General features: G+C 54.0%; 7 protein-coding genes across 7 annotated transcripts; 4 read left to right on the top strand and 3 right to left on the bottom strand.

The window, feature by feature from the left end:
* Positions 1 to 3,272: 3,272 nt before the first annotated feature.
* CORC01_03425 (uncharacterized protein) lies at positions 3,273 to 3,940 on the bottom strand (the record flags this gene model as incomplete). Its single annotated transcript, XM_022615075.1, has 2 exons — positions 3,273 to 3,690; positions 3,894 to 3,940. 2 exons carry the CDS (start codon positions 3,938 to 3,940, stop codon positions 3,273 to 3,275), a joined length of 465 nt encoding a protein of 154 aa, XP_022478534.1.
* Positions 3,941 to 4,318: 378 nt separating this feature from the next.
* CORC01_03424 (uncharacterized protein) lies at positions 4,319 to 4,447 on the top strand (the record flags this gene model as incomplete). Its single annotated transcript, XM_022615074.1, has 1 exon — positions 4,319 to 4,447. One exon carries the CDS (start codon positions 4,319 to 4,321, stop codon positions 4,445 to 4,447), a length of 129 nt encoding a protein of 42 aa, XP_022478533.1.
* Positions 4,448 to 5,119: 672 nt separating this feature from the next.
* Positions 5,120 to 10,357, top strand: CORC01_03423 (BAH domain-containing protein; the record flags this gene model as incomplete). The annotated part of the gene is made up of 5 exons (XM_022615073.1): positions 5,120 to 5,915; positions 6,030 to 6,513; positions 6,570 to 8,430; positions 8,485 to 8,881; positions 8,934 to 10,357. 5 exons carry the CDS (start codon positions 5,120 to 5,122, stop codon positions 10,355 to 10,357), a joined length of 4,962 nt encoding a protein of 1,653 aa, XP_022478532.1.
* A 372-nt stretch (positions 10,358 to 10,729) lies between these two features.
* Positions 10,730 to 11,502, bottom strand: CORC01_03422 (cytidine and deoxycytidylate deaminase zinc-binding region; the record flags this gene model as incomplete). The annotated part of the gene is made up of 5 exons (XM_022615072.1): positions 10,730 to 10,754; positions 10,824 to 10,995; positions 11,065 to 11,158; positions 11,258 to 11,344; positions 11,431 to 11,502. The coding sequence occupies 5 exons, from the start codon at positions 11,500 to 11,502 to the stop codon at positions 10,730 to 10,732; spliced, it is 450 nt and encodes a 149-aa protein (XP_022478531.1).
* A 4,844-nt stretch (positions 11,503 to 16,346) lies between these two features.
* CORC01_03421 (RhoGAP domain-containing protein) lies at positions 16,347 to 20,050 on the top strand (the record flags this gene model as incomplete). The annotated part of the gene is made up of 4 exons (XM_022615071.1): positions 16,347 to 16,697; positions 16,759 to 17,455; positions 17,512 to 19,535; positions 19,589 to 20,050. 4 exons carry the CDS (start codon positions 16,347 to 16,349, stop codon positions 20,048 to 20,050), a joined length of 3,534 nt encoding a protein of 1,177 aa, XP_022478530.1.
* Positions 20,051 to 21,172: 1,122 nt separating this feature from the next.
* CORC01_03420 (3-beta hydroxysteroid dehydrogenase/isomerase) lies at positions 21,173 to 22,417 on the bottom strand (the record flags this gene model as incomplete). Its single annotated transcript, XM_022615070.1, has 2 exons — positions 21,173 to 21,814; positions 21,929 to 22,417. The coding sequence occupies 2 exons, from the start codon at positions 22,415 to 22,417 to the stop codon at positions 21,173 to 21,175; spliced, it is 1,131 nt and encodes a 376-aa protein (XP_022478529.1).
* A 704-nt stretch (positions 22,418 to 23,121) lies between these two features.
* On the top strand, positions 23,122 to 24,666 carry CORC01_03419 (uncharacterized protein; the record flags this gene model as incomplete). Its single annotated transcript, XM_022615069.1, has 1 exon — positions 23,122 to 24,666. The coding sequence occupies one exon, from the start codon at positions 23,122 to 23,124 to the stop codon at positions 24,664 to 24,666; it is 1,545 nt and encodes a 514-aa protein (XP_022478528.1).
* Between the last annotated feature and the right edge of the window lie 99 nt (positions 24,667 to 24,765).

Here is a 24,765-nt window from a genome sequence, read left to right as displayed (position 1 = left end):
GCCAGCTGCTTAGACGCCTTGTGGGCGCCCACGCCCGTAGTCGATTGCACACCGTGGAGTGCGTTCTCCTCGCCACATTAGTCGTGCTCGCCGAGGCTTGCCCCCGTTTGTTTCGCGCGATGCGGTCGCTGCCGCCGATGGCTTGCGGCGCGGTCGTGGCCCAAGCTGCGCGAGGCAGCGACTTCATTCTGCGATATGCTGGACACAGTTCTGCGCAAAACTCATCCCTGACGAATCGTATGGGAGTTGGAAGGACACACCAATGGCAGTCCCTCAAGCCTCCGAGCCAGTTTCCCTTGAGGTGAGATCAGGCCTTTTCAAGTCCCTCATCTTCGTCAGGATAAGGTACGTTCAATTTGTCTTAGGTAAGGTACCTTAGATACGTACCTAGGGTAGCGTTGCAGCTTCTGACATGGGAGAAGAACGGTACGTGCCTCGTTAGTCCTCTGCCAGCGGTCCCTTGCGGCTCCACTCCGACTTCGAAGTACATTGAGGATGTATCTCTCCAATGTGCCTTATAGATAGACCTCAGCGCGCTGCGTCTCCGTGCCAGGAGGTACTGGGTCGGCCTGGCTCGTGGTTTGAACTTTGAAACACATCGTAGTATTGATTGCGCTGATGTGTCTTCAAACCGGACGGTCGTCAGAAACGTCAACGGGATATTCCAAGATTTCAAAGATTGCGGGAGCGGGAACGAGTGTGCCTCGATCTCATCTGTACCCCCGAAGTACATTGCCTGGTGGTGCGTACGCCCTGCCTCGGAAGCTGGGCGGGCAACGGTCGGCATCTGACTGTTGATGCACCTCTCCCATGCCTTGCTGTCCAAGACCACCACCCTCTCTCTACCTCGCGTTATTTGGTAGTGACGGAAAACTAGGTCAACAAGCTGAGGCAAGGAGGATGCACCGACCGATTTCAGCTGTGGTGTGCAGAAACTTTCTAGTGTTTTCAAGTTAATAGACGATGACACAAGTCCGTCCTGCAGATGTCATACCCAAGGGTAGGGCAAGCGCACAAGCTGGAGTCCGATGCAAAGCTGATCAAGGCCGCAGGGTGGTCTGCCACCATGGAACACGGTAAAAAAATCCCGTTCTCTGCGCCATGTTCAAATTGCTCACTTGCAGAATAGCATTCCGTTTGAATCGGCAGAACAGAAACTGGCAGCGACACATCATTGAGGGCGTGGGCGTGGGCGACCGGCTTGGGTCGCAAATGGAGAATGTATCCCACAAAGGCATCTCAACGTAGTCTTGACCTAGCATGGCGCTCGTCCAGTGCCAGTACTAGTAGATGAAAGATAATCCGATAATCCGGTTCAATGCCAGGTATAGCAAAACTGGTGCACGATGGAAGAATCCGCCGAGAGGTGATGTTCAGATTAAGAAAAAGGCGAGGGTGGCAGAAAAGGGTATTCGATACGGATACCGACGGGGCATTGGAAGCGGTGCCGTGATAACCTCCGGAATTTGTACCCCCCATGTCGTGCATATGACAGTGGCAGGGTTTATGTACACATTACCAAGCTCTGTGCGAGAAACAGTGGTAGGGAATGGTGAGTTGACCCTGTCGGTCAATTGTTCGAAGTCATGCTATGACCTATTGGAAAGGGAAAGAAAAATTGGATATTGGGGGTTAAAAAGAGAAACCAAGGGAAGACAGCATACGTACGAAGTTGGGTGTCATCAAAGAGGCACCATCCCATCCGGCTGATGTGCCGAGCCAGATGAGCCAAAGGTGATTATGCGGGCACAGTTTTGCGGAGAAGAAAACCCTTTGATCATTGATGATAATTACCGGTCAATATCAGCGACAAACGTAAAGAATGCCAGGAAGCAGAAACAGGGCCGACCGGACAGGCGTCTATTCAAGAAAGCGAGAGAGAAGGATGAGAAGGCAGATGGCGAGAGCAGGAGGTGCTGTTGATTTGATATTGGGGTGGGCGGCCAAGAGCCACTGAGCATCCCAGGAGGTGGGATGGAAATGGAGCCGACGCACATGGGTGATGACGGGGGTATGGACGACATCTCGTGGGCACATCCCTACGTGGTAGGGAGCCCTTCGTTTCCACAGGGTTGGACAGGCCGGGGTGCGACGAACCAAGGAAGGGAATCGAAGGAAGAAGCGGGCGAGTCGTTGAACTATGAACATCAGCAGCTGTCAATTAGCAAGCAACAATGAGAGGATACGTGAGCCCATGTTAAGCTATGGTCGCTTCCGTCCGGGTCTGCGTCCGCATCTGCCTGTATGGCTGCTTGTCAATAGATTGAGAGCGTGAACGATTTCGTGGCGGCTTATCGAGCAAGACATTTATCTGGGTTGACTGGGTGGCGCCAGATGAGGCACATTTGAGGTGTAGAATGACGGGATAGGTGAGGTGGGAAGGATTCTGGATATCGTAAAGGGACAAAAAGGCATACGCGACTGGCCAGGGCATGAGGATGGGAACGCAGAACGAAGGGTTGGTTGGTTGGGGAAGGCGGGCGACGTCAAAACTGCAAGGGAAAGTGCCAAAACAGATGGTGAGATGGAGGGACATGATGGACATGGTAGTGGCAGTTAACAATTTGCGCGGGAGAAAAGGCAACCACCTCAAGGTGCTTTCCCGTACCTTACCATGACATGTCCAGGCAATGAATGGTCTTGTGCCGCGCTGCGGTGCGTGTCTGCCAAAGTACTTCCACGCCAAGTACTGCCTGTGTAGGACCCCGACCCATACCCAGACCTAACGAGCCAGCCAGCCCCGGCCAGCCGGCTGCTTGAACGCCAACGTCGTCAACTTGACATGGTCGTGAGTGAAGCTAATTGAGGTTGCTGACACCTCGGGATCGATGAGGCCAAGTTGCTAGCGAGCGTTGATAGCATATTGTGCAAAGTAGATTTATTCAGAATTGATTCGGCAAGTCGGATGGCAAGAGATGTGGTCGGGGCAAGGTGTCTGATGTCCGATGAAGGCAGGGTAGCGTATGCACGGAGAACGGGTACCAGCCAAGGTACGTCAATACTTTAGCTAGCAAGCGAGCGAACGAGTGAGCGGGATTCGCAGAGACAGAGACATGCCTACTTTGCTACCTTAGTTACCTTAGACAGGGACAGGAGACGGAGACCACAAAAGAGAAAGAGGGCGCACGCGCGGAGGGACAGACGTCGCCTCATGTCGGTCTTGGGCATCGTCCACACACTATCTCTTACCCTCTTACTTCCACCCTGTTTCTATCTCTCTTTTTCTGTGGAATATTTAGGGGACAACCTAACCTTCGAAGTGCTGCTCTCAATCAGTCTCTCCTTCCCCCCTCCCTCCTACAGGCAATCACGCACGCACAAACCTCTGCGGACGCGGCCGAGGGTAAAGATGGTGGGCTTTGCTTTGGATGTGTTCCGGGCCAGACCCTCCAAACCGATCGGAGAACCAGAGCGAAGAGAGACGCAGAAAGTATGGCGACGATCTGATAGAAGGAACCGGGAGGTGAGATGGACGGGGGGGCGTGCGGTTGGATTCTGCGGCGTTGGCAAGCTTGTGGTGAGGTGTGAGGTTGCCGGGCCCTTGCCCGGCCTTTGGTGCGAGAGTGATGACTGCGGGAGCGGGTACAGAAGTACAGAGTGGATCCCTCTGTATCATGCAGGTCGTGGGACGTATCCGATACCCCTTTGCCTTGCAAATTTTGCGTGAGGACACGAGTAGCGTTCCCCGACCTGTAGTAGATCGATACCTCGCACCTCCCACGCAGCCCCATCCGCAGGAAAAAAAAAAGCGAGGGGGGCCTGCTGCTGCTTTCTCTCACTCTGGCTCTCTGCTCCTGCTTCTGTTGCTGATGTTGCTTCTTTCCTGCTCCCGCCGCCGCCCTGCTGGCCCAGACGGGACTGGAGAGGCATTACCTTAAGATAGCTTACCCTACCTTAGCATTGGTCTGTCGGTACGCAGGTACGTAGCCGCAAGGTACATTTCCAGACTTTCATATGGAGGTGCTCTCTCCTCCCTCGCCCCCCATCCTCCCATCCTATCCCATCAAGTCCTGGGCCCTTACCCCGTGTGTGAGTATCTCACCACAGAACAGCCGAGGAGAGGTACGTCCACTTCATTGCGGTGCGACGGTGGAAGCCCATCGCAGCAGTCTCCGTAGCGGCAGCAGCCCGGATTTATGGATAAGGCAAGGCAAGGGCAAGGCAAGCCGCAAACCAGGTAAGGGTAGGTAGGTCGATGAGGTAAAGACGGGTCAGGTGCAGGTCCGTCGGTGCTTGGTGCTTGGTGCTTTGCTTTGCTTTGCTTTGCTGTGGTTGCTGGACCAGGACCTGGACCTGGACCTGGACGGAACTTGGTGCCATGCCGGCGCTGCTACGAAAGGTACACCGTACACCTACACACCTCAGAGTAAAAGGCAGGTACGGGTCGGTCGACCTTCTTCGAACGTTTCTTACCATTTTGCCTTCCGCTTGTCTGGGCCTACCGTAGACCCGCCTTCTTCTTCTCCTTCCTTCCTTTCCACATCACTTCCTCCCTGGCCCATCTTGACCACCTTCACAAACACGGCCGATTTTGGCTCTGCCCGGCCCCATTGCTTCCCGTCCTTCCTCCCTGGTCGCGCGGAACCTTCGAACCGTCCTCGTCTGTTTTCTGCCTACTGGGGTCCCAGCTTCTCACTCACACTCACCCTTTCCTTCCCCATCTCGTCTCTCACTCACATTCTCATTCATCTACACACCACACAATACCACCACCACCATCACCACCGCCAAACCCAGACGCACATCTCTACATCTACCGCATTCATAAACCCGAGTCCCATATTCGCTCGCGTCACTACCAGTGCGCGCCTTCTCCCTGCGACTTCCTTTTCTGGCTGCTAGACCTCAAGCCTATTACATATATCTTCCCTCTCTCAAACTTGACTCTGTCACCCGCACATATCTATCTCCATCCCATGGGTTGCGTCTGGCCCACGGCCGCCTGCCTCACCGGATAAGTAGACGTCGGGTTCCATCTGGCTCAGCCTATGGATCGGAGCCTCCGCCGCCTTGCAGACGAACTTCAACCTGTCGGCCCTCTTGCATCTCGTCACCCGCGGGAAGGGCCCCGACATATTCCATCTCACTTCCCGCCAACGCGCAGCTAGCCACCACCATCATGGCACAGAAAAACCAAACCGCCAGCAGTTCTGACGACCAATCTGCCAGCGCCACACCGTCTGCACAAGACGCCTCGGATTCCACGCAGCCTGCCACTTCGGGCGCGTCAACATCCAAAGCAGTATCTGCCGCCCAGAAATCACACCAGACCGAGCTGGACGCCGCCCTTCGCAACGCTCAACCCACCAACAAGTCGTCTGCCATGGGCTTGGACCAGTCTTCAAAGGACGCCGCCGCCATTGAAGCTGCAAACCCTTATGGGACGCGATCACGAAATCGCACTGGCTCATCGCGCCCAAACTACGCCGAGGACAAGGATCTCGATGTCGACATGTATGATTATGCCCCCGAGAAGAAGGATCAAGAGTCCAAGAAATCGGCGCGTCACAGCAATGTGTCGGCCGCGTCCATCCAGGAGAGCGCGCGACCCAACGGCTCAACCCGCAAAGCCCTGCCATCTGACGACGCAAAGTCGACCGCTCCTCAAAACGGAGCAAAGGACGTGCAGCCAGCAAATTCCACCCCAGCAACGCAAACATCGGCATCGACAAACCCGTCACAACCCTCGAAAAAGCGCAAGGCGGCTTCACACGCCGCAACTGCGACTTCTCAGGCTCATGCTTCTGCGACGACATCATTGCCTGGCGCCGGCATGGGGGCATCACGAAAAACGGTGTCGGGTCCTTACGCTAGCTCTTACGCAGAGACGAACATGCTCAGTTTCGAGAATTCCGGTGCAGTCCCCAGAGACGGAAAGTTGGTGGCGGATGACGGTACCGTACTAGCACCCAATGGTAAGACAGCAACAAACCACACACGCACCTTCACATACCCTCACTCATCTTTGTGCCCTGTCCCATTTTTTTCCTTCTTCCTGGGGAGGATAGCTCGCTGATCTAGATTTACAGACAATGTCTATCTCGTGTGTGAGCCTCCGGGCGAGCCATACTACCTGGGCCGCATCATGGAGTTTCTCCACACGCAGAATGACAACACCAAGCCGGTGGATGCACTTCGCATCAATTGGTTCTACCGGCCCAAGGACATCGGCAAAAAGGTCAATGATACTCGATTGGTGTTTGCGACGATGCATTCCGATATCAGTCCTCTGACGGCATTGCGTGGTAAATGTCACATCCTGCACAAGGCGGAAATTCCCAATATGGACGAATACCGAAAAATCTCGGACAATTTCTGGTATGAAAAGCTGTACGACCGCTACATTCAGAAGAACTACGATCTCATCCCTACATCGACTATCGTGAACGTCCCTGAGAGGGTGAAGAAAGTGCTGGACGACCGCTGGAAATTCGTTATTGTGGAGCAGGGCCGCGGAAAAGAGTTCACTAGCGCGGTGAAGTCCTGCAAGCGATGCAGCGGCTACTGTGCAAGGTTAGTCCACCCACGCCGGAGTCTCACGGAGAGTTGGGTCGCTGATAGCATTACAGCAATGACTCGGTCGATTGTGCTGTGTGCAAAAAGACATACCACATGAACTGTGTCAGGCCGCCCCTGCTTAAGAAACCCTCCAGAGGCTTCGCCTGGTCCTGCGCTGCGTGTAGTCGCGCGCAGGAACGAAAATTAGAGGCTCGGCACACTCCTAACCCTAATAGTCTGAAGGAGAATGCCGGCGATGCTGATGATGAGGATTTGTATGATGACGACGACGATGAGATGCAAATTGACACCGAACGAACGAGTCCTGCCGATGACGACGAAGCCCATCGTACCGGCACTGCGGAGCAGATCTACCAAGCCAGCCTCTGGCCTTGGCGGTATCTCGGAATGCACTGCAGGCCCGAGGATGCCCTTGATTACGACGACCGAATCTACCCCCGCGCAAGCACTCGCATAGGTCCCAAACATCAAGCCACTGTGCTTCCTTGGCCCGGTAAGCCTGTACAGTATCAAAAGCCTCTTGAATTCAAAAGAACCGGAAAGAAGGGACCCGGACTGTCGAAGGAAGCGCTTGCCGCCCTTGAGGCCGAGAAAGTTCGACGTGAGAAGCGTCCCAAGTGGGTTCAGGATGAGCCCCCAGGTTATGTGGCGAGAGGAGAAGATGGCGACAGGGACGATCCGAATGCCACGGCTACACGCCTTTGGGCGCCTCCCCCAGCAGGTGAGAAAAGCGCTGATTGGGAAGCCGAAATCGACCGGTACATGAAAACGGCGGAAAACCTAGCGCCCAAGTTCGGTCTGCCGAATAACTCGACCAATCTGCACGATGTCGCTTTGGAGACATATTTCCATAGTAGTTACAACGAAGACCGCGCGCTGAAACTGTTCTCGGAAGTGGACAAGTCGGCTTTCAAAGAACCCGAGTTGACGGCCACGGAACAGAAGAGGTTCGAAGAAGGCGTCGGCAAGTATGGATCCGAGCTTTATCTCGTCAAGCGACACGTCAAGTCTCTTTCACCGGGAACGATTGTGCGATACTACTACACCTGGAAGAAAACTCAGCAAGGCAAACAGATTTGGGGAAATTTCCAGAATAGGAAAAGCAAGAAGGAGGCCAAGAAGGCCGAGGTTGCTGCAAGCAAGTTGCAGGACGACATCGCCGACGATGCAGATGACTCCGCGTTCGATGGCGACAAAGCACAAAGCAAAAAGAAAGGCTTCATGTGCAAGTTCTGCCACACCAAATATTCCAGGCAATGGAGGCGGGCTCCCAACGCATCGGGAACACCCATCAGCGAGGGAGGAGGCAAGAATGCCAGCAAGGACAAGGGCGGCCAGTACATCCAAGCCCTTTGTCGCAGGTGCGCGGAGCTCTGGCGGCGCTATGCTATCCAATGGGAAGATGTGGATGAAGTCGCCAAGAAGATCGCTCAGGCCGGTGGTCGAGCCTGGAAGAAACGACAGGACGAGGAACTGCTCAAGGAACTCGAGGCAGCCAAGGAAATGCATACTTACTGGAACACTCCTCCGCCGGTCACCGCTCCGGAGCCGGCTGCAGCAGTCCCAGCGGCACCTTCGAGTGAACCTCCGCGGAAGAAGCTCAAGGGAGCTGCCCCGGAGAGAGACTCGGAGCCGCTCGCCTCAGATTCGGCTCCCGCTGCCGCGCCTCCAAAGAAGAAAGAAAAGGCGGTCGAGAAACCGGCGCCTCCACCAGTCCCGGAAATTCCGAAGCCCAAGACTATGCCTTGCGCAATTTGCGACCAGTTGGAACCCTTGGGAGATCAGCATCTCTCGTGTCGGGAATGCCGGTTGACAGTCCACCGCAACTGCTATGGTGTTGTCGAAAACAGGAACCCCGGCAAATGGACCTGTGACATGTGTGCCAACGACAAGAGTCCACAGGTTTCAATCGTAAGTTGCTTACCGCCTTTGATTAAGTGTATTCGTATGCTAACGTCTGGACAGCAATATAAGTGTGTCTTGTGCCCCATTGAACACACTGAGCACGATTTTGTTGAGTCATCCAAAATCTCTACTTCCAAGAAGAAATCCGAGAAGGAAAAGGAGCGCGAACGAATGGAACGAGAACAGGCACAAAAGGCTGCAGACTATTACAAGAAAAAACAAGAAGAGGCCAACCGCCCAGTCAACCCTCGGGAGCCGCTGAAACGAACTGCAGATAACAATTGGGTTCACGTCACCTGCGCTGTTTGGACACCTGAGGTTAAGTTTGGCAATGCCAAGGCTTTGAGTCCATCCGAGGGCATCCCTTCTATACCTCGTGTCAGGTATGATGAAGTTTGCCAGGCTTGCAGTCACAAAGGTGGTGCTTGCATTATTTGCCATCATTGTCGAGATCCTAGTCAGTACTGCTCTTTCAAGTCCTCTTGACGCCTGCTAATTACTGTGCCCAGTTCATGTTGAATGCGCTCGCCAGCGAGGCTACCTCCTAGGCTTTGATATCACTCCCGTCAAGGGATCTCGCCGTGACCAATTCAATCTCGTCACCATCAACGGCGAAACTGGTGTCATGTCAGCCGCAGTTTGGTGTAAAGAGCATGTTCCAACAAAGAGCGTCATCCATCGGATGCACGACATTGTTAACGAGGATGGCCTCAATGCTCTACAGCACTATGTGCAGAGCTACAAGCAGGCAGATCTCACCTTGACTGGCACAGTCAGAAAAGCCAACCTGATGACGAACGCTGCCAAGATGGGAGGTGTTCCTTTGACACCAAGCACTCGGCGAGCATCGACCACGACTGTGCCTTCCAACGGCGTTTCTCACATTGCAAACAGCGAAACGCTGAGCAACCACCAAGCAGGAGAGAAGATATGCATTACCTGCGGCATTGACGTCGCTCTCAAATGGTGGCCCATCGAGAACTCCGATGAGCGAGAACTGACCAATGGCCACTACGGAAGCCTTGGCTCAGAGGCTCAGAAGTTTGTCGAGCAGAGAAAGTTCCAGTGTCATAAGTGCCGCAAACTGAAGAGGAAGCCTAATCCCCATCCACCAAAGGATCCATCTCCTGTAATCGAAGCCACGAGGTTGGTGCCACCCCCACCTCTTCCAGTTGTTCCGCCGCATCACGCTCTGGCGGCACCTCCTCCGCCCTTGAGGAGCCCACCGACGACCGGCCCGGAGGCCAGAGCTCGCAGTCTCTCTGCGTATGCCTGGGTAGCTCCGGCACCCCCTCCACCGCCGCCTGCCTCACAGCCTGCGGCTCCGCATCCGCCGCCTGCGCCCGCCCCGCCGCCAGTCCAGGCCGCTGCCCCGCCGCCGCCAAATCCGCCTCCAGCTCCTCATCAAACTCCCGGCCCCTATGGGCCCCCTCCGGCGCCAAGATACGGAGATTGGAACAGTCGCCCACCTGCTCGGCATGGATCGCCACCACAGCGTCCCCCTTTTCAACCATTGGCTACTCTACGTCCGCCGCCAATGATGCCGATGGCGATACCATCTCCGCATACCCCCATACCAACAGCTGTTCCCAATGGACACATGGGCCAGCCTCCGCACAACGTAATGCCACCTTCACCTCTGATGGCAGGGCCTATGTCTCATGGATCCCATGGTCCACACGGTTCGCCGTACATGCACTCTTTTCGGCAACCCCCCCACGGATCACCTCTCGGTTTACCAAATGGCGGACCTCCACCAAGAGGCCCTGAGGCGTTCGCGCAGGGACTCTTACCGCAGCGAGCACCATACAGCAGCCCTCCTGCCCATGATGCCGGAGGTCCGTTGAGGACACCTGGCATGCGCCCATCCAACGAGCCGCCTCGACCAGCTGGAGCTAGCACAAGTCCTTCTCTACGTAACTTGCTCTCCTGAGGGTATGCGACAGGTTGCTTTCAATGTGCGATGTTTGGGAGTTTTGGAGGATGGCACGAGGTGTAAGGAATGACTGAGTTCAGAGCTAGAGAGCGGAAACCCCGCCTCGCTCGTGTAGATTATGCGTTTCGTTCAGATGCGGGGAAAACTTGTGTCAACTGACAGACGCAACGTCTTGTGATCGCAATTGGCCGCACGGAGATGGCCAACGGAATGGGATGTATTCATCACGCGAAGCGCGTTTGCTAGATGTCCTATTGTTGAATAGAAGAAGTTCTTAATCAATGCTGCAGCTCGAGGCTCTAGCCAACGTTGTGCGCGATCGTATGTCGATTACTAGCCATGCGTGGTCGTTCAGCTACGGCTTTTGGTTCATTCCTCCCCAATATCCTCGTTCCTATGGAGCCAAATCAGTATATCTACCAAAAGTGATTTAATCGAGGGTTTCTACAACGGAAACTCTTACCAGATTTCAGGCTTTTCAGCAATGAACTTATCCATGAGAGCCTTGCACTCTTTGTTGTCAACAACAACGACTTCGACGCCGCGCTGCTTGAGATACTCCTCGCCGCCGAGGAAGGTCTTATTCTCGCCAATGACGACGCGAGAGATACCGTAGAGCAGACAGGCCCCGGTGCCTTGAAATATCGCGATCCAGTGTCAGAAGCAGGAGACTGTACAGGAGATGTACATGGTTGGGAACTTACACATGTCGCAGGGAGAAAGAGTAGTATACATTGTGCTGCCTTTATATGCCTTTCCGGGCAGGCGGCCCGAGTTAAAGAGGGCATCGGTCTCGCCCTGGTTCGAACTTGTGTGAGTGTTGTAATCGTGGTTGGGTTTTGGGGAAACATGAGATCAATAAAGTTGGGAATTTGGTCGAGGGGTTGCCTGGCTTACATGGTGGATGGCGGAACCCATCTGGACGCGGCGGTTGTGACCGCGGCCGAGGAGCTTGCCATCTGCGGACACAAGAGCGGCTCCGATCTGGGTACGGTTGACCGCGGGGTCGGCGTCAGTTGCGGGGGAAGGGTTGATATTTTGGAAGACGGAGGTTGTGTGGTGATACGTACCGGGACACCGCCCTCCAAGGCGCCCGTCTTGGCCTCCTCGATTGCGATGGCGAGACCCTCTGTGTCGTTCATGGCTTTGGTGGAACTGGATGGCGAAACTACGATTTTGAAGTTGAGATGGCTTTGATAGAGATACGAACGAAGTGGGGGCGGGGTTATTTTGAATTTTGGGGGGAGTCTCACGTTGAGTTGGTTTGCTCTGGACAATTGCAGAATTATGCCGCAACCTTTTTTTTTTTCTTCGGAAAAGCAGGAAAACAGTATCGAGAGAAAGACGCTAAGTCTTGTTGCTGAGTGTGTTTTGAGTACAATGGAGACTTGGTGACCGGGGCGGTTGCGGAGACTGGAGTGGCGTATGAGATGATTCGATCTGGGGACATCCTTATCTGGGACTCCACTTGGTGGTGATGGATTCTCATCATCATTAGACTTACGACACTTTTAGAACCTTCTAAACTGTGAGACGAGAGGGCTTCACCACAGTATTTCTGAAGAACGTGTGCTGGTCTTGATGATGGGGTGGGTACTCAGGGTTATACTCGGGAATATGTGCCATTGCAACCCCAACATGGGACAGTAGGTTGTCATCAGGTTTTCGTCCGTGTGATATGCCACGTTATGGGTGATTCAGTAGTCGAATGTTTGTAATGGTTGGATGTAGAGACTAAGGAAATTCAATTTCGAACCCGAATATAATATGTTTCACACCCTTCAAATGTCTGCTATTTCTCAGTCTTCCAGGCCTATCATTTTATTATCTATCGAACAGCCAGGCTTTTCTGTCCATATGACTGTGCCCCGATGGGTTCGTTGAATAACGAATGCGATATCTGCAGGTTTAACGGGCGCTATTTTGTCCATGACTATGAAATGTGCCGGACTGTTCTTAACCTAGTGTAGAGGCCATCGAGTTGACAGAGCGATCAAGGCTTCATCACCTCGCCTATGAACCTCCTCTTGATAACTGAAGTGCGCCGAATGCGGCCTAAACTATCGCCGTAGTTATCCCTTCAATTTTTTTTCTTCGATGAAGGGTGGTGGTGAAGGTGAAAATTGCTTCTCACTTCCTCTAAGAAAAACTCATGGCCAACTGAGCCCTTTCCATGGTAATTTTCTCGTATTTCTAAAACCCATTCATCTTGTGAAGTAAGTGGCGGCCATACGAATCTTATTGACTTACTGTAGTAGGAAGGCGCACACCGGCTATGATGGGTTTCTCAGTCAATAATCTCATAGTCATGGCGAAGATAGGAGATACTTTGCATGCCATGCCTCGATAAATGAAATCTAGAATTTGCAGCAACGTCCAAGTTTATGAGGCTTCCGCAACATATTAACACCCGAGAAGGGTCGCCTGATTGCTTCTTTTGACTCATGCCACAAAAGGCCGACCAGAGATCACGATCACTGGCTTCAAATGGAATTCCTCTTGAGCTCTGGCATGAGGAGTGCCCTGCCCCCCTTCCCCCGGGACTAGTCCTTTGACAACACGGGCAACAAGCGGCTCGGTTCGTCAACAAGGACCGGCGAAACCAAGTAACAATGAGGGAGTTCAAATTCCTCCTTTGCAACGGAAGAGATGATATGAACACGGCATCGAACGCCCCACTGAAACTGGATGGAAAAGATAACGGGTGCACTTAAGGACCAGAGCAAAAGGGTCAGCATCAAGTCCTCCAGGACCGTGCCTCCGGCGGGAGTACTAGACGTAGCACACGGCCGGTGAGAGAAGGAGTAAAAGCCGATCTCGAAGAGGCCGAGGCCGGTTGTAGTCATCAAGTCAAAGGCGCTCGTAATCACACTAAGAACCCGAACTCAAGCAAAAGTGACGCTTAACTGCAAATCGTCTCCGCTCAAATCGTTCTTTCTATGGCACTGGGAAGCCCAACTTTACGATGGCGTCTACACCGACCAAGTTATCACTCGAGCCATCCGACTCACGCAAGACCGAAGACCAGACGTTTGCACGGAGGATAGGTAGCTGTTCGGGCCATGGCATCGGACGACACTTAGCAACGGGCCAACAAGGCCACGGTCTGGACCAAGCATCTTGTCAGCCGCAGGCGGCCGGTGGGGGGAAACAAAAAACGGTGTAATTGAAAGACAAGGCGATCGACGTGAGACAAGGACGCGGCTGAGTGACGTAAGCGAAGTTCCGGGTTGCGCGCGATGCAAAACAGACTGATGAAGCAGATGGAAGCAACCCGAGGAAAGTAGATCAAGCGAATGAGAAATGCCCTGCGCGAGTTTGGGAAGAAGCTGGCGAGCAAGTTCCGAGACCGAATGGGGTCCCGAGGCTCACGATGAGTCGTTAGTTGGGTGGAGCAGGCCCGTTGGGATCAGCAGATTATATACGACGGCAATGTTACTTTAGATCAGTCTCTCCCGAAGCTTGCATCGGCGTTTATCTAAAGTAAACTCGTATACCTAAATTTTGGTGGAGCTCCGTTTTGAGATCATCCCAAGGAGGGAGATGGCCGAAGATCAGCCAGATCCACGTGACGTTGCAGGTGATCAGATGTTTTTTGCGACGTTGACCACACCTCACCTTAATGAACCTTACCTAAGGAACCTTATGCGTACAGGTGTTCATTGCATTTTGTGACCTTTTCTCACGTAAGGTAGGAATTGACCGTCATCTTTAGGGATAGAAAATCAAGGTTTGTGAGAAGGTGCTCTGTGTCTTATGAAAGAAAGGATAGAGGTTCCAACAGAATGGCAACGTCTTGCGCCCGGGCCAGACTGTCTGCTCCTGACCTCGTTCCTGCTCGGCCAAGCGCCCAAAAATGCTGTGAAGCCCATCCTCCTTCTCCGCTTACGCGGGCATGCTTTGTAGTGGGCCGTGCACGGATGTCAACCTGACTCCTCGGCTGAAGCGCCAATGGAATGGGGGCCAAGGTTGTTGTCCACTCGCTCATCCTGGCAGGAGCATTGCAATTCCACTGTAAATGGCATTGGATCCCCATCATCATCACGGGTCCCTTCCCATGTCCAGTGAGGACGAGACAGACTTTCCCCCGTCTCCGCTGGAAGAAGGGGGCCCAATGAAAGCCCCAGCAATGCATTGATTGGCAGACGCTTCTGCTCCCGGGTGCTGGCTGCTCTGTTCGGAATTCCCCCCTCATTGGAGATTGCCTGACAGGTACTTCGTAGTCACCGTCTTAGTTGGGTTGGGAGGGGAGTGGAAGTGCCTCCATGCAGATGCAGAAGCAATGCAGATATGGACAGCGAAACCCAATGTCAATGCCCTGGCTTGAAGAGCAAACTTGTTATCACCTTCGTCACAATGGCTGGGGAAGCACTTTTGCGTTATCGTCTCTTGTACCTATGGACGACAGCACTTAACACAATTCGTATCCGTAGGAAAGTTCCAAGGAAGCAAAACGAATAAAAAAAGAGGTCATCCTCTGTGACGCCACAAGCCAGCGTCTCTGAAGAACCCAAACCGTGCATAGAGATGATGATCCCCAGTTTTAGCGCCTTACGGCAGTAAGAAGTAATTTGGGTATCCGAAGCAGAAAGGCACCAGGGACGGGAAGGTACCTTGCACTTTCCGTGGTACCTTCCTGGCTTCTCGTAACGTAAGGAACCTCCCATGCTCTTTGTGTGCCTTCCTGAAGGTACCTTACCTTACCTTAACAAATCCGCTCCCGTTTCTCTCTCTCGCACTCTCACTCCGCTCTGTCTTGCTCGCCTTACCGTCCGCCGCCCTCCACTGCCTTACCCGTACGCTACCTCCCACCCACACAAACCATACGACACGAGAGGCACGCACGGCAGCAGCGTTTGGCGCCTCATACCTGCCTTACTTTCTTCCTCCCTCCTTCCGAGGCACCTTTTCCTGCGTGCTCAAGGCTTAAGTCAAGGTACGGCGAAAAAAGCGAAAAAAAAAAAGAAAAAAAAAAGAAAAAAAAAAGAAAAGGGAAAAAGACGACAGAGGTATTGGACTCTGCCGTCTGTCTACCTTATTCACCTTAACATCACCCGCCTCTTGCACTGCTCACTGCATAGTCCGGCCTTGGGATTCGCCCGTCTTTTTGGGTGCAGCCGACCAAGCCCACACTAAATCTCCCTACCGCCAGCAACGAACGCCTCACAACAAAACCACCACCGCGCCTTCGCCCACACTCCTTTGATCATCCTCGACCCGGCCCCTTTTTTCCTTTCCTCAGCCAGTATTGGTACTGGACTGCGACCACTACGACGCCCAGGACAGGACGTTCCTAGGTTTTATCCCCCCCCCATTCCCGCATCACATAGCCTTGCATTATTACTGTGGTCCGCTCTTGATTTTGATCTCACTCTCGCCTTCCTTTCTTCGGACGAGACGAGACGAGAGGCGAAAGTGTTCGGTCGGTCGCTGGCAGCATTTCAGCTCCTGCTCTAAACGTCGCCCTGCTGGTGCTGGCTGCTCCACTACCACAAGCCAACAACCTAACCTCGACGACCCCGACCCATCCCCCCGACCCTCTTCTCACCCACGCCTTCACCCTGACCCCCGACTATTCGTACTCGACCGACTCCCAATCCCAATCCTAACCCCGACTTCCACCACTTCCACCACCGCCATCCTCTTCAGCCCAGCGCCTGCGACGTGGCTACCCGTCTCCCGCCAGTCTCGCGAGTACCTGACGGCCATTACCCGAATTATTTACTATCGCCCAGCACGATACCGCCGCCGTGCGACGACGACCCTTTTCTTCAATTCTCGACCCCAGTACCTACCTACCCATTCCACCACAAACACCCCCCGGCATTTTCGTAGCCCAGCTGATGCCGACCGATAATTTCCTGGCAACTCCCACGTCCGACACTCAAGGCTGACGGGCGGCTTTCTAATCCATCCCGCCCTATCAGTGAAGAGTTGCAATCGATCACACCACGCGCAGACAAGACGACGCGAAGAGTACTGCACCATGGCGTCGGATTACGATCATGGGGCGCCTGACGACCGCTTGCAAGCCCACCCCGCTGCCGCCCCTATGGAACCTGGCTATCCCGGCGATGGAGTCTGGCAGAATGGAGGAAGGAGAACTCCCGAGAGAAATTACCGCTCACAGCAACCCTCACGCTCACCAGGTCCCAGAACACCTGGTCGAGAGGGCGATTCAAGGCGGAGCGGTGAACGGAGTAGATCAAAGGGAAGAGGAGGTGGGCGGTCAGCCAGCGGTCAACAGAGGACCTGCAAGAAGTGTGGAGAGCCGCTCACAGGCCAATTCGTCCGCGCTCTGGACGGAACCTTTCATCTGGATTGCTTCAAATGTCGTGTAGGTGTTGAGAATCTCCCCTGTCCTTCCTCTGCTGTTCTAACTCGATTATCACTGCCAGGACTGCGGTCAGATTGTAGCTTCCAAGTTTTTCCCCGTCGATGACGAAGGTGGTGAAGGGCAGTACCCTCTGTGCGAGACAGACTACTTCCGCCGGCTGGGTCTACTTTGTTTCCAGTGCGGCGGCGCCCTTCGAGGCTCGTACATCACCGCTCTCGACCGAAAGTATCACGTCGACCATTTTACATGCTCCCTGTGTCCCACAGTCTTTGGCGCGCAGGACAGCTACTACGAGCATGATGGCAACGTGTATTGCCACTACCATTACTCCACGCAGTTTGCGCAAAGATGTAATGGTTGCCAGACTGCGATTCTCAAGCAATTTGTGGAGATTTACAGGAACGGCCAGAACCAGCACTGGCATCCCGAGTGTTACATGATCCACAAGTTCTGGAACGTGCGATTGACGCAGCCAAGCGAGTCTTCCGATTTACCCCAAGAGACCGACGACCCCGCGACGCGCGACATCATTAGAGAGGAAGAGGAGCGCATGGAGGAGAAGGTCTACCGTATTTGGAGCGTCCTGTCAACTTTCGAAGAGTCGTCCGCAGCATGCATCTCTGACATGCTCCTCCACGTGAGCAATGGCGCCTATGTTGACGGCGTGCTGGTCGCCAAAAGGTTCATCTGGCACGTTGAGATTTTATTCCAGTCTGCTGATCGCCTGGACTACTCCATGGATCAGCTGAAGCTGAAGGGTGAGTTTTGGCAAGGCATGCTTGAATCACGTTCTTCGCTAACAGCCCAGAAATAGGATTGTCGTACGGACGTGAGGCCAAGCTTCTGTGCAAAAAAATAGTATCTTTCTTTTCCCTGTTGTCCAAGACCCAGGACACAGGAGCCCGCAAGCTTGGCGTCACCCAGGAGCTGTTGTCTCTGGTTACAGGCCTCGCTCACTACCTCAAGCTTCTCATTCGAATCTGCCTGCAAGGAGCGTTACGCCTTGAGAAGGAGTCTAAGAGCTCCGACGGTATTTACCAGTTCCTGGATGACTTAAGTGAGCTGGAAAGCGTCAAGCCCGATGACAATACCCTCCAGGCTATTACAGGCAACTCGCGCCTTTCGGCGAAGGATTCTGATCATTGTGCACTATGCAACAAGTCTGTTGAGGACGAGTGCGCAAAGAACTCCGACCGGCGGTGGCACATTGCCTGCGTCAGCTGCTCACGTTGCACTAGGGATATCGGTCGCAAGCTGGAAGATGCTCGCTACAATGCCTTTGACAAGAAGATTTATTGCAACAACTGCATCGGCGCCAACGGCGAGGATATGCCACCCTTTGAGCATGTTACCAAGCTTCAGCAGTACGTTTTCTTGCTGAAGGTGGCGCTTGCGAGGTTATTGGACATCCTGCGAAGCAATGGCGCTTTGCCTCGGCAGAACGATGACCAGAACTCGGATGGTTATGGCCCAGGCGAGGGTGCCCGAACTTTGGCTCCTGGAGATGCACCCTACCTAAACTCAGACAATCGCTCGAAATCATACGCTGGAGATCAACGGGAGCACAACCGCGAGTCTTCCTACGAGAACACGCTGAATGATGTCCGCCGATTGAGAAGCACTCGTCTCGACAAGCATTTGTCTTCTAGCTTTCGGAAGGCGAGAACTTCGCGCATCATGGACGGCCCCGAGGGACGTAGCGTTCGCCCAGGATCGGCAGGCGAGGACTTAGGCCGAGCCGAGGGGGACCTCCATATCCTCGAGGAAAGGAGAGGCCCAAACGACGAAGGCACAACGGACAAAATGTTCAACCACCAGGACGCTCTGACTCTTGATGATATTCCGCGAATCGTTGCTGCTGAGCAAGTCAAAGAGCAGCAATACAAGCCTGACCGTCAAGAGCTTTTCCGATCACCCGCAACTGACCCCATGGGACATCAAAGATCGCAGTCGGCAGGCAGAGAGGCTGATATGCGCATGGGCGACCCGATGCCTCAGCGCCTGGGACGGAAGTACTTTTCGGAGCTCTCGGGATTGGAGTACTTTATAGTCCGTCATTTGGCAGTCTTGACACTGGCGCCTGCCGTTGAGAACGAGTTCCCTCTGGAAGAGTTATTGAGCTTCATTGAGTCAAGAAAGCAACCTACGTTCTGGAAGAATTTGGGCAAGGCATTCAAGAACGACAGGCCGAAGAATGTCAAGAAGAAGGGCATTTTCGGAGTACCCTTGGACGTCATCATCGACAAGGATGGCGCCGAGTCAACAGACGGTGTAGGTCCCGGAACGCTCAAGATTCCTGCAATCATCGACGACCTGATCTCCTCCATGAGAAAGATGGATCTTTCCGTTGAAGGTGTTTTCAGAAAGAACGGCAATATCAAAAAGCTGTCTGAGCTGTGTGAGAGAATCGACCGCGAAGGTTGCGACAGCATCAGCTTCATGGACCAGCCTGTTGTGCAGGTTGCTGCTTTGTTGAAGCGCTATTTGCGGGAGCTTCCAGATCCTCTCTTGACTTTCAAGCTCCAGAAGCTCTGGATTTCCGTTGCCAAGATCCAGGACGATGCAAAGCGCAAGTCGTACTTGCACCTCATCTGCTGTCTTTTGCCCAAAGCTCACCGAGACTGCTTGGAGATTCTATTCTGCTTCTTAAAGTGGGCTGGATCCTTCCACCAAGTGGATGAAGAAGCTGGATCCAGGATGGACATCAAAAATTTGGCAACTGTTATCGCGCCCAATATTCTTTACAACAGCAACAAAGCGCCTACTCTGGACAGCGACCCTATGTTCGCAATCGTTGCTGTGAACGACATGATCACCTCTATTGAAGAAATGTGCCTGGTAAGATTTTCGTGTCATCATTGTTTATCTTCGTTACTGACTAGTTCCCACAGGTTCCTGATGAGCTCATGGATCTCGTCAACGATCCGTTTGTATTTGGCAACACTGCTGATCTCACCACCAAGGATATCCTCAAGCGCTACCAGGACCGCATGGGTCAGAGACCAGGATTGGGCGAAGTCAACGAGGTCTTTAACAGACCAGACAACTCTTCCCGGCCACCTCCCCGAAGGGTTGAGACTGACCCCGCTCTGTGGCAACAACAAGAGAGCAGTGTCCGCACCGTGCAGGAACCGCCTGTGCCCATACCTCCTTTTAACCAACCCAATCCCGGCACGCCACCCCAGAGATGGCGGCCACATGAAGAAAACGGCCACCCTTCACCCTTTGGCGGAAGCCAGTTTGAGCATTCAGATACCGAAGGCCCTACCGAAGCCCAGAAGAGAGAATGGCGCCAATCCGGCGGGGTTTGGGGAAGACAAAACAGTGGTGTTGGCGTAGGCGGAAACACATGATCCAGCCAAGCCACACCACAATGGCAACATTACACACATATCAAAGAGTGATTTTCCACGAGGCTCACATCACTTGCTACGCATTCTATTGGGACTGCGATTTGGGGTTTCGGAGAGTCACATATCCATGCATTGTTGGCGGCGTTCCCAACCGTTATTCCATCAAAAGGACAAAAGATATTTCTTTTGTTCGGCTATTCAACTCACGACAAGGCGGCATGAATGATTTTTTTTTCTTTTCAAAGTTCTCTTCCAACACTTTGCTAAACCCTCCGCTTCTTGGCTTCTCTGAGAGTGAAGCAACGGATCGGTACGGAATGAGGTACCCTAACGGTCTGCTGGTGTTCTTTCGCACAACATGATTCCATTGTCTACTGGAAAGGGGGGGAAAGAGGATTGGTGGTCTTGGTTTGACCCTGGCTTGTTTGGAGTAAAGGCCCAAGGCCCATCGACTTGTCGATGGGTGAAACCGGTCTGGTTGATTGATATGTCTTGAGCTGGACAGCTGGCCTCGTTTCTTCTTGGCTTGCGCTCGAGACCTAGTATAGCTTCGCTTCTTTTGTTGAGACGGGGAGATGTCGGATTACATTTGTGAGATGATCTGTAGCCAGGGGAGATAGGAGGCCGAACCATGCGCCACATTTGCGCACATCTCGAGAACGGGTTGGGGAATGGGGAAAACCGTCTGTACTGCACCGCACCCTTAAGGGCAACATTGTCTTTTCTTCCTTCGAGTAGCTAAGGATGGAGTGAAAGGATCAGCCAGGTAGCTCCACCAATGTGAGTAGGACAGGCCAGGCATCGCCTGCAGGGTTTTCTCCAAGCTTTCGTTGGCTTTGGAAGCGCAAACGTGTTTCTGGTCCCAAGCTTTACATGTTTAGCAAACCCACTGCCGAAGCCAACTGGCACTAGGCTTGTATGCGAACAAAGGCAGAGAAGACTTGGTAAAAGTAATGCATGCTCATGATACGACCGCTTGTGGGCCGTGTATTAAACCCTCTAGCCGTGAGGGCGTATGTGTATATACGAAGAAAAGACTCTTCAACTTTTTCAACATGATGTCTCATATCCCTAAATCACCACAACCCGTCATGAACCATCGTCGCCTATGCATCAGCGCACTCATGCCTTAACACTCACCTTGCCCGCCTTCTCCTGATCCAGGAACCACTGTACGCCCCTCTTAATGCCGTCGTCCAGGCCTACGATGGGCCGATACCCGAGCAAGCGCTTGGCCTTGCTAATGTTGTAATAGCGTGTCATGCAGCTGTAGATGTTGCGCTGGCGGTTAAAGATTGGCGGCTTGCCGATGATGGCGAAGAAGACCTCGGAGCAGAAGCCGAGCACGACGCCGATCTCGCGCGGGATCTTCCAGACGTGGTCGGTACCCTTGTCGGAGCCGGCGGCGCTCCAGATGGCACGAGCAAAATCCCAGAAGTAGATGGGGCTGTCGTTGGTGACAAGGAAGGCCTCGCCGTCGATCTTTTCGTGGTCGAGGGGTGCGATGGAGGAGGCGGCGGTCGCAAGGAGGAGGCGGGCGGCGAGGAGGTGGGCGTGGGCGACGTTGCCAACGTACGTGAAGTCGAAGAGGTTGTCATTGTCGCCGAGCTGAACGCCCGTCTTGCCCTCGCGGTAGATCTTGACCATTTGGTGCGTCACCATGGTGTCGCCTTCGCCGAAGATGCCAGCGGGGCGGATGGCGGATGTGAGGAGGCTATAGGGGTCTTGGCGGTTTGCTTGGAGGACCAATTCTTCTGCGGCGGCCTATGAAAAGAGCACATGTCAGTCACTGGGGTCACAATATGGCTTCAGGGAGAAGAAGAGAGGAATGGGGGCGCATCGCGTTGAAGGGAAATATAGGGTAAGGCTGGCGCGCACCTTGGTCTCGGAGTAGTACTCCGTCTGCAGTTCGCCGCGGATGACGGGCCACCGCTCGTCGGCATTGATGAGATCGTTGGCGTTGTCGCTAATGATACTCGCGGACGATGTGTAGACAAGGGCCTTTACGGAGGCGGCCTGGCAGGCGGCGATGATGGAAGCGGTGCCATCGACGTTGACCTTGCGAAAGAGGTCTTTTGCGATGGCGCTGTCGCCCTGTGGCGCGGGGGAGGCGGTGTGCACGACGACATCGGGTTTAACGTTTTCGAAGAGGGACTTGATCTTGTCGGCGTCGGTGATGTCTGCCTCGTGGTAGTTGGCTTTAGGGTTACGGTTGTTGGCGCAGCGGAGGTCTACCACGTCGACGGATGCGACGGCCCAGCGGTCGCCGGCCAGGAGCTGGTTGACGACGTGGTGGCCCAGGAAGCCGTTGCCGCCGACGACGAGGACTTTGCCCAGGTTGGGGGGCGTCGTGGGCTTCGCAGACATGTTTTCGGCGCTACTGGTGCTGAGCGGGAGAGAGGGTGGTAGTCGGGAGGTTATCGCGGGATGAGGTGGAGGAGTTGGGGGAGACTCTGGGAAAGGAGAATAATTGGTGTGGTCTGTTATCTCTGGTCCCCTGAGCTGAGGATTTCTGGGGTAAGGCACAGCACCAGCTGGGCCAAGCTTCAGGTTGTCTGATGACTGACAGCTTGAGTCTCTAGTACAGCCCTATACTGCAACGCTGTTGCTGAGGACGTGGTACAACTACTTTTGAGCTCTCCAGCGCGCTAATTGCATTTAGGCTACAGGCCAGAACCAGAATACCTTGCAGGACATCCAACTCTCCGGCGCTGTTGTGGTGGGGCCGTCGAGAGGTGTGTGTGTGACTGTGTGGTCTTCCGCATTCACCACTACATGGATGCGACAATGTGCCCCACCTTGAAGAGCACTGACTTTGAGACAGCTATGGGCTAATATGGGTGAGGGCACGCTCCTAAAGACTTCACCTTTCAGTTTGACATCGTCTGGTGCAAACTTCTGGGTATCCTTTTACTCTCCTTCAATCCACCCTGTTTTTGGAAAAGGCCAGCACCTTCTGAGAAATATACACCTGACAGTTTGGCCTTATAAAAAAGCACCTTCCATTATTACGTATCGTGGCGCTTGCTCTTGGAGATGACTGCGCTCTTTGAAGTCACAGAGAGGTTGTCATGGAGGCACATGACAACGTTGAGATCCTAGTGCACGTCGCAGCACCGTGCAGGAACATCGATGATGTGCGCTACCGGGCCCTTGCACAGGCATATCTCGATTTTACCCCAACAAGCCGTATCAAGATTCTAAGTAAATCCTCGGAAGAAGAGGATACCAAGGCCATTACTAGCTCAGAGGCTGGGCCAGCAGCGTTGCCTGCTTGGTCAGATGCGCCAATCCTCGATAGCGAGACGACTCAACCGGCAACCTCATCACCACCACTTATACCACCACCGTCGCCTCTCCGCCCCGTGTCATTTGGATCATTCGAATCCCAGAAGCTGTCCTTTCGAAGTGTCTTGGACAACAGAAATTCCCCCGGCCTCGGTCGGCCACTTGCATCCAGGGACATACCTTCTTCGTCTCAACTCGCGGCAGACTCTCAACCGACCCAGATCAGTTGGGTAGCTCCACCCAGCGTCATCGGTGATTCTCAGCCATCGAATGATATTAGTCTCGCCGAGTTCTCATCCCCGAGTCGACTCCTTGAGCATCTGGCAGCACAGTTCGATAGTCAACGCGATGGGGACTCTCAGCAAATGTCCCCAGGGGCACGCCAACGACAAGCTCCGATACTATCCGCAACGCCCATACCAGCCATAGAAGAAGACTGCAATGAGGATGAGGATGACGGTCAGGTCGTTCTCGTGACGTCGAGCAAATCTCTGGCAGTCAAGAGCAATGCGACCCCGGGCTCGGCCTCTTCCACATTAACAGAGGCCATAATTCTGAACACGCCGTTCGTGGCCCTGAAGCGACCACCTCTGATGAGCTCTCCCCTCGAGCAAATGATACAGGAGACGCCTTGTCAACCTTCTCGGAAGAGAACCATACCGTCATCGCCAACCCGAGCCGGCTCTGAGCCTCCACTGCCATCGAAACGGCACAAACGGTCAGCGCCCATCTCAGAGTCGAGGTCGGTCATCACGAGAAGCTCCTCTGACGTGGGTCCTATTCACAGCGATCTATTCCGCCCCAAACGTCCTCCTAATGAGAGGCACTTGAGCTACCTCGCACGTCTCGAGATCCATCCCGTCGGCCCTCCAGTCGGCACCAGCGAGCTGACGCCAGACGATCTCCTGACGCCCAAGCTGAAAGAGCTGGCCCACCAACTAAAGATAGCGAAGCGCTTTGCCCCAATCGAACAAAAAAGGGAACTACGTCCCTTTGAGCGAGGTCACTGGCATCTCGACTGGACCAGCTGGCGGCCAACTCTTCGCGAGCGCGCTTGGCACTTTCTCACGGATTACATCCTCGAGGGCTTCGCGGGATGGGGCGTCTGGTGCAAGCGCGCGGAGGACTGGTCCTGGATACGCGTGTATTGCTGGGGACACGTCGTGGGCCACGTCTATCTCGCCCTGTACCTGGCGAGCGAGCGGGCGCTGAAAAAGGATGCGGCGAGGTGGCTGGACGGGGCGGGTGAGGTCATTGTAATCACCAATGGCCATGAGAACTCCGAGTCTGGGGAGAGCGTGGAGGGCGGTTCTGATGATGGGATGTGAGTTGGGAGAATATATGGCGGTGAGCTTTTTTGTCTTTTATGTTTTCTTGGCTCAGCGAGGCGTTTGCATACGGCAAGGGGTTCTGCAGGGCGGTACTGG

This window comes from Colletotrichum orchidophilum (genome assembly GCF_001831195.1).
Source record: "Colletotrichum orchidophilum strain IMI 309357 chromosome Unknown Scaffold_20.1, whole genome shotgun sequence".
Taxonomy (NCBI): domain Eukaryota; kingdom Fungi; phylum Ascomycota; class Sordariomycetes; order Glomerellales; family Glomerellaceae; genus Colletotrichum; species Colletotrichum orchidophilum.
The sequence above is the reverse complement of the archived record's forward strand: the minus strand, read 5'-3'. Positions and strand labels throughout refer to the sequence as shown.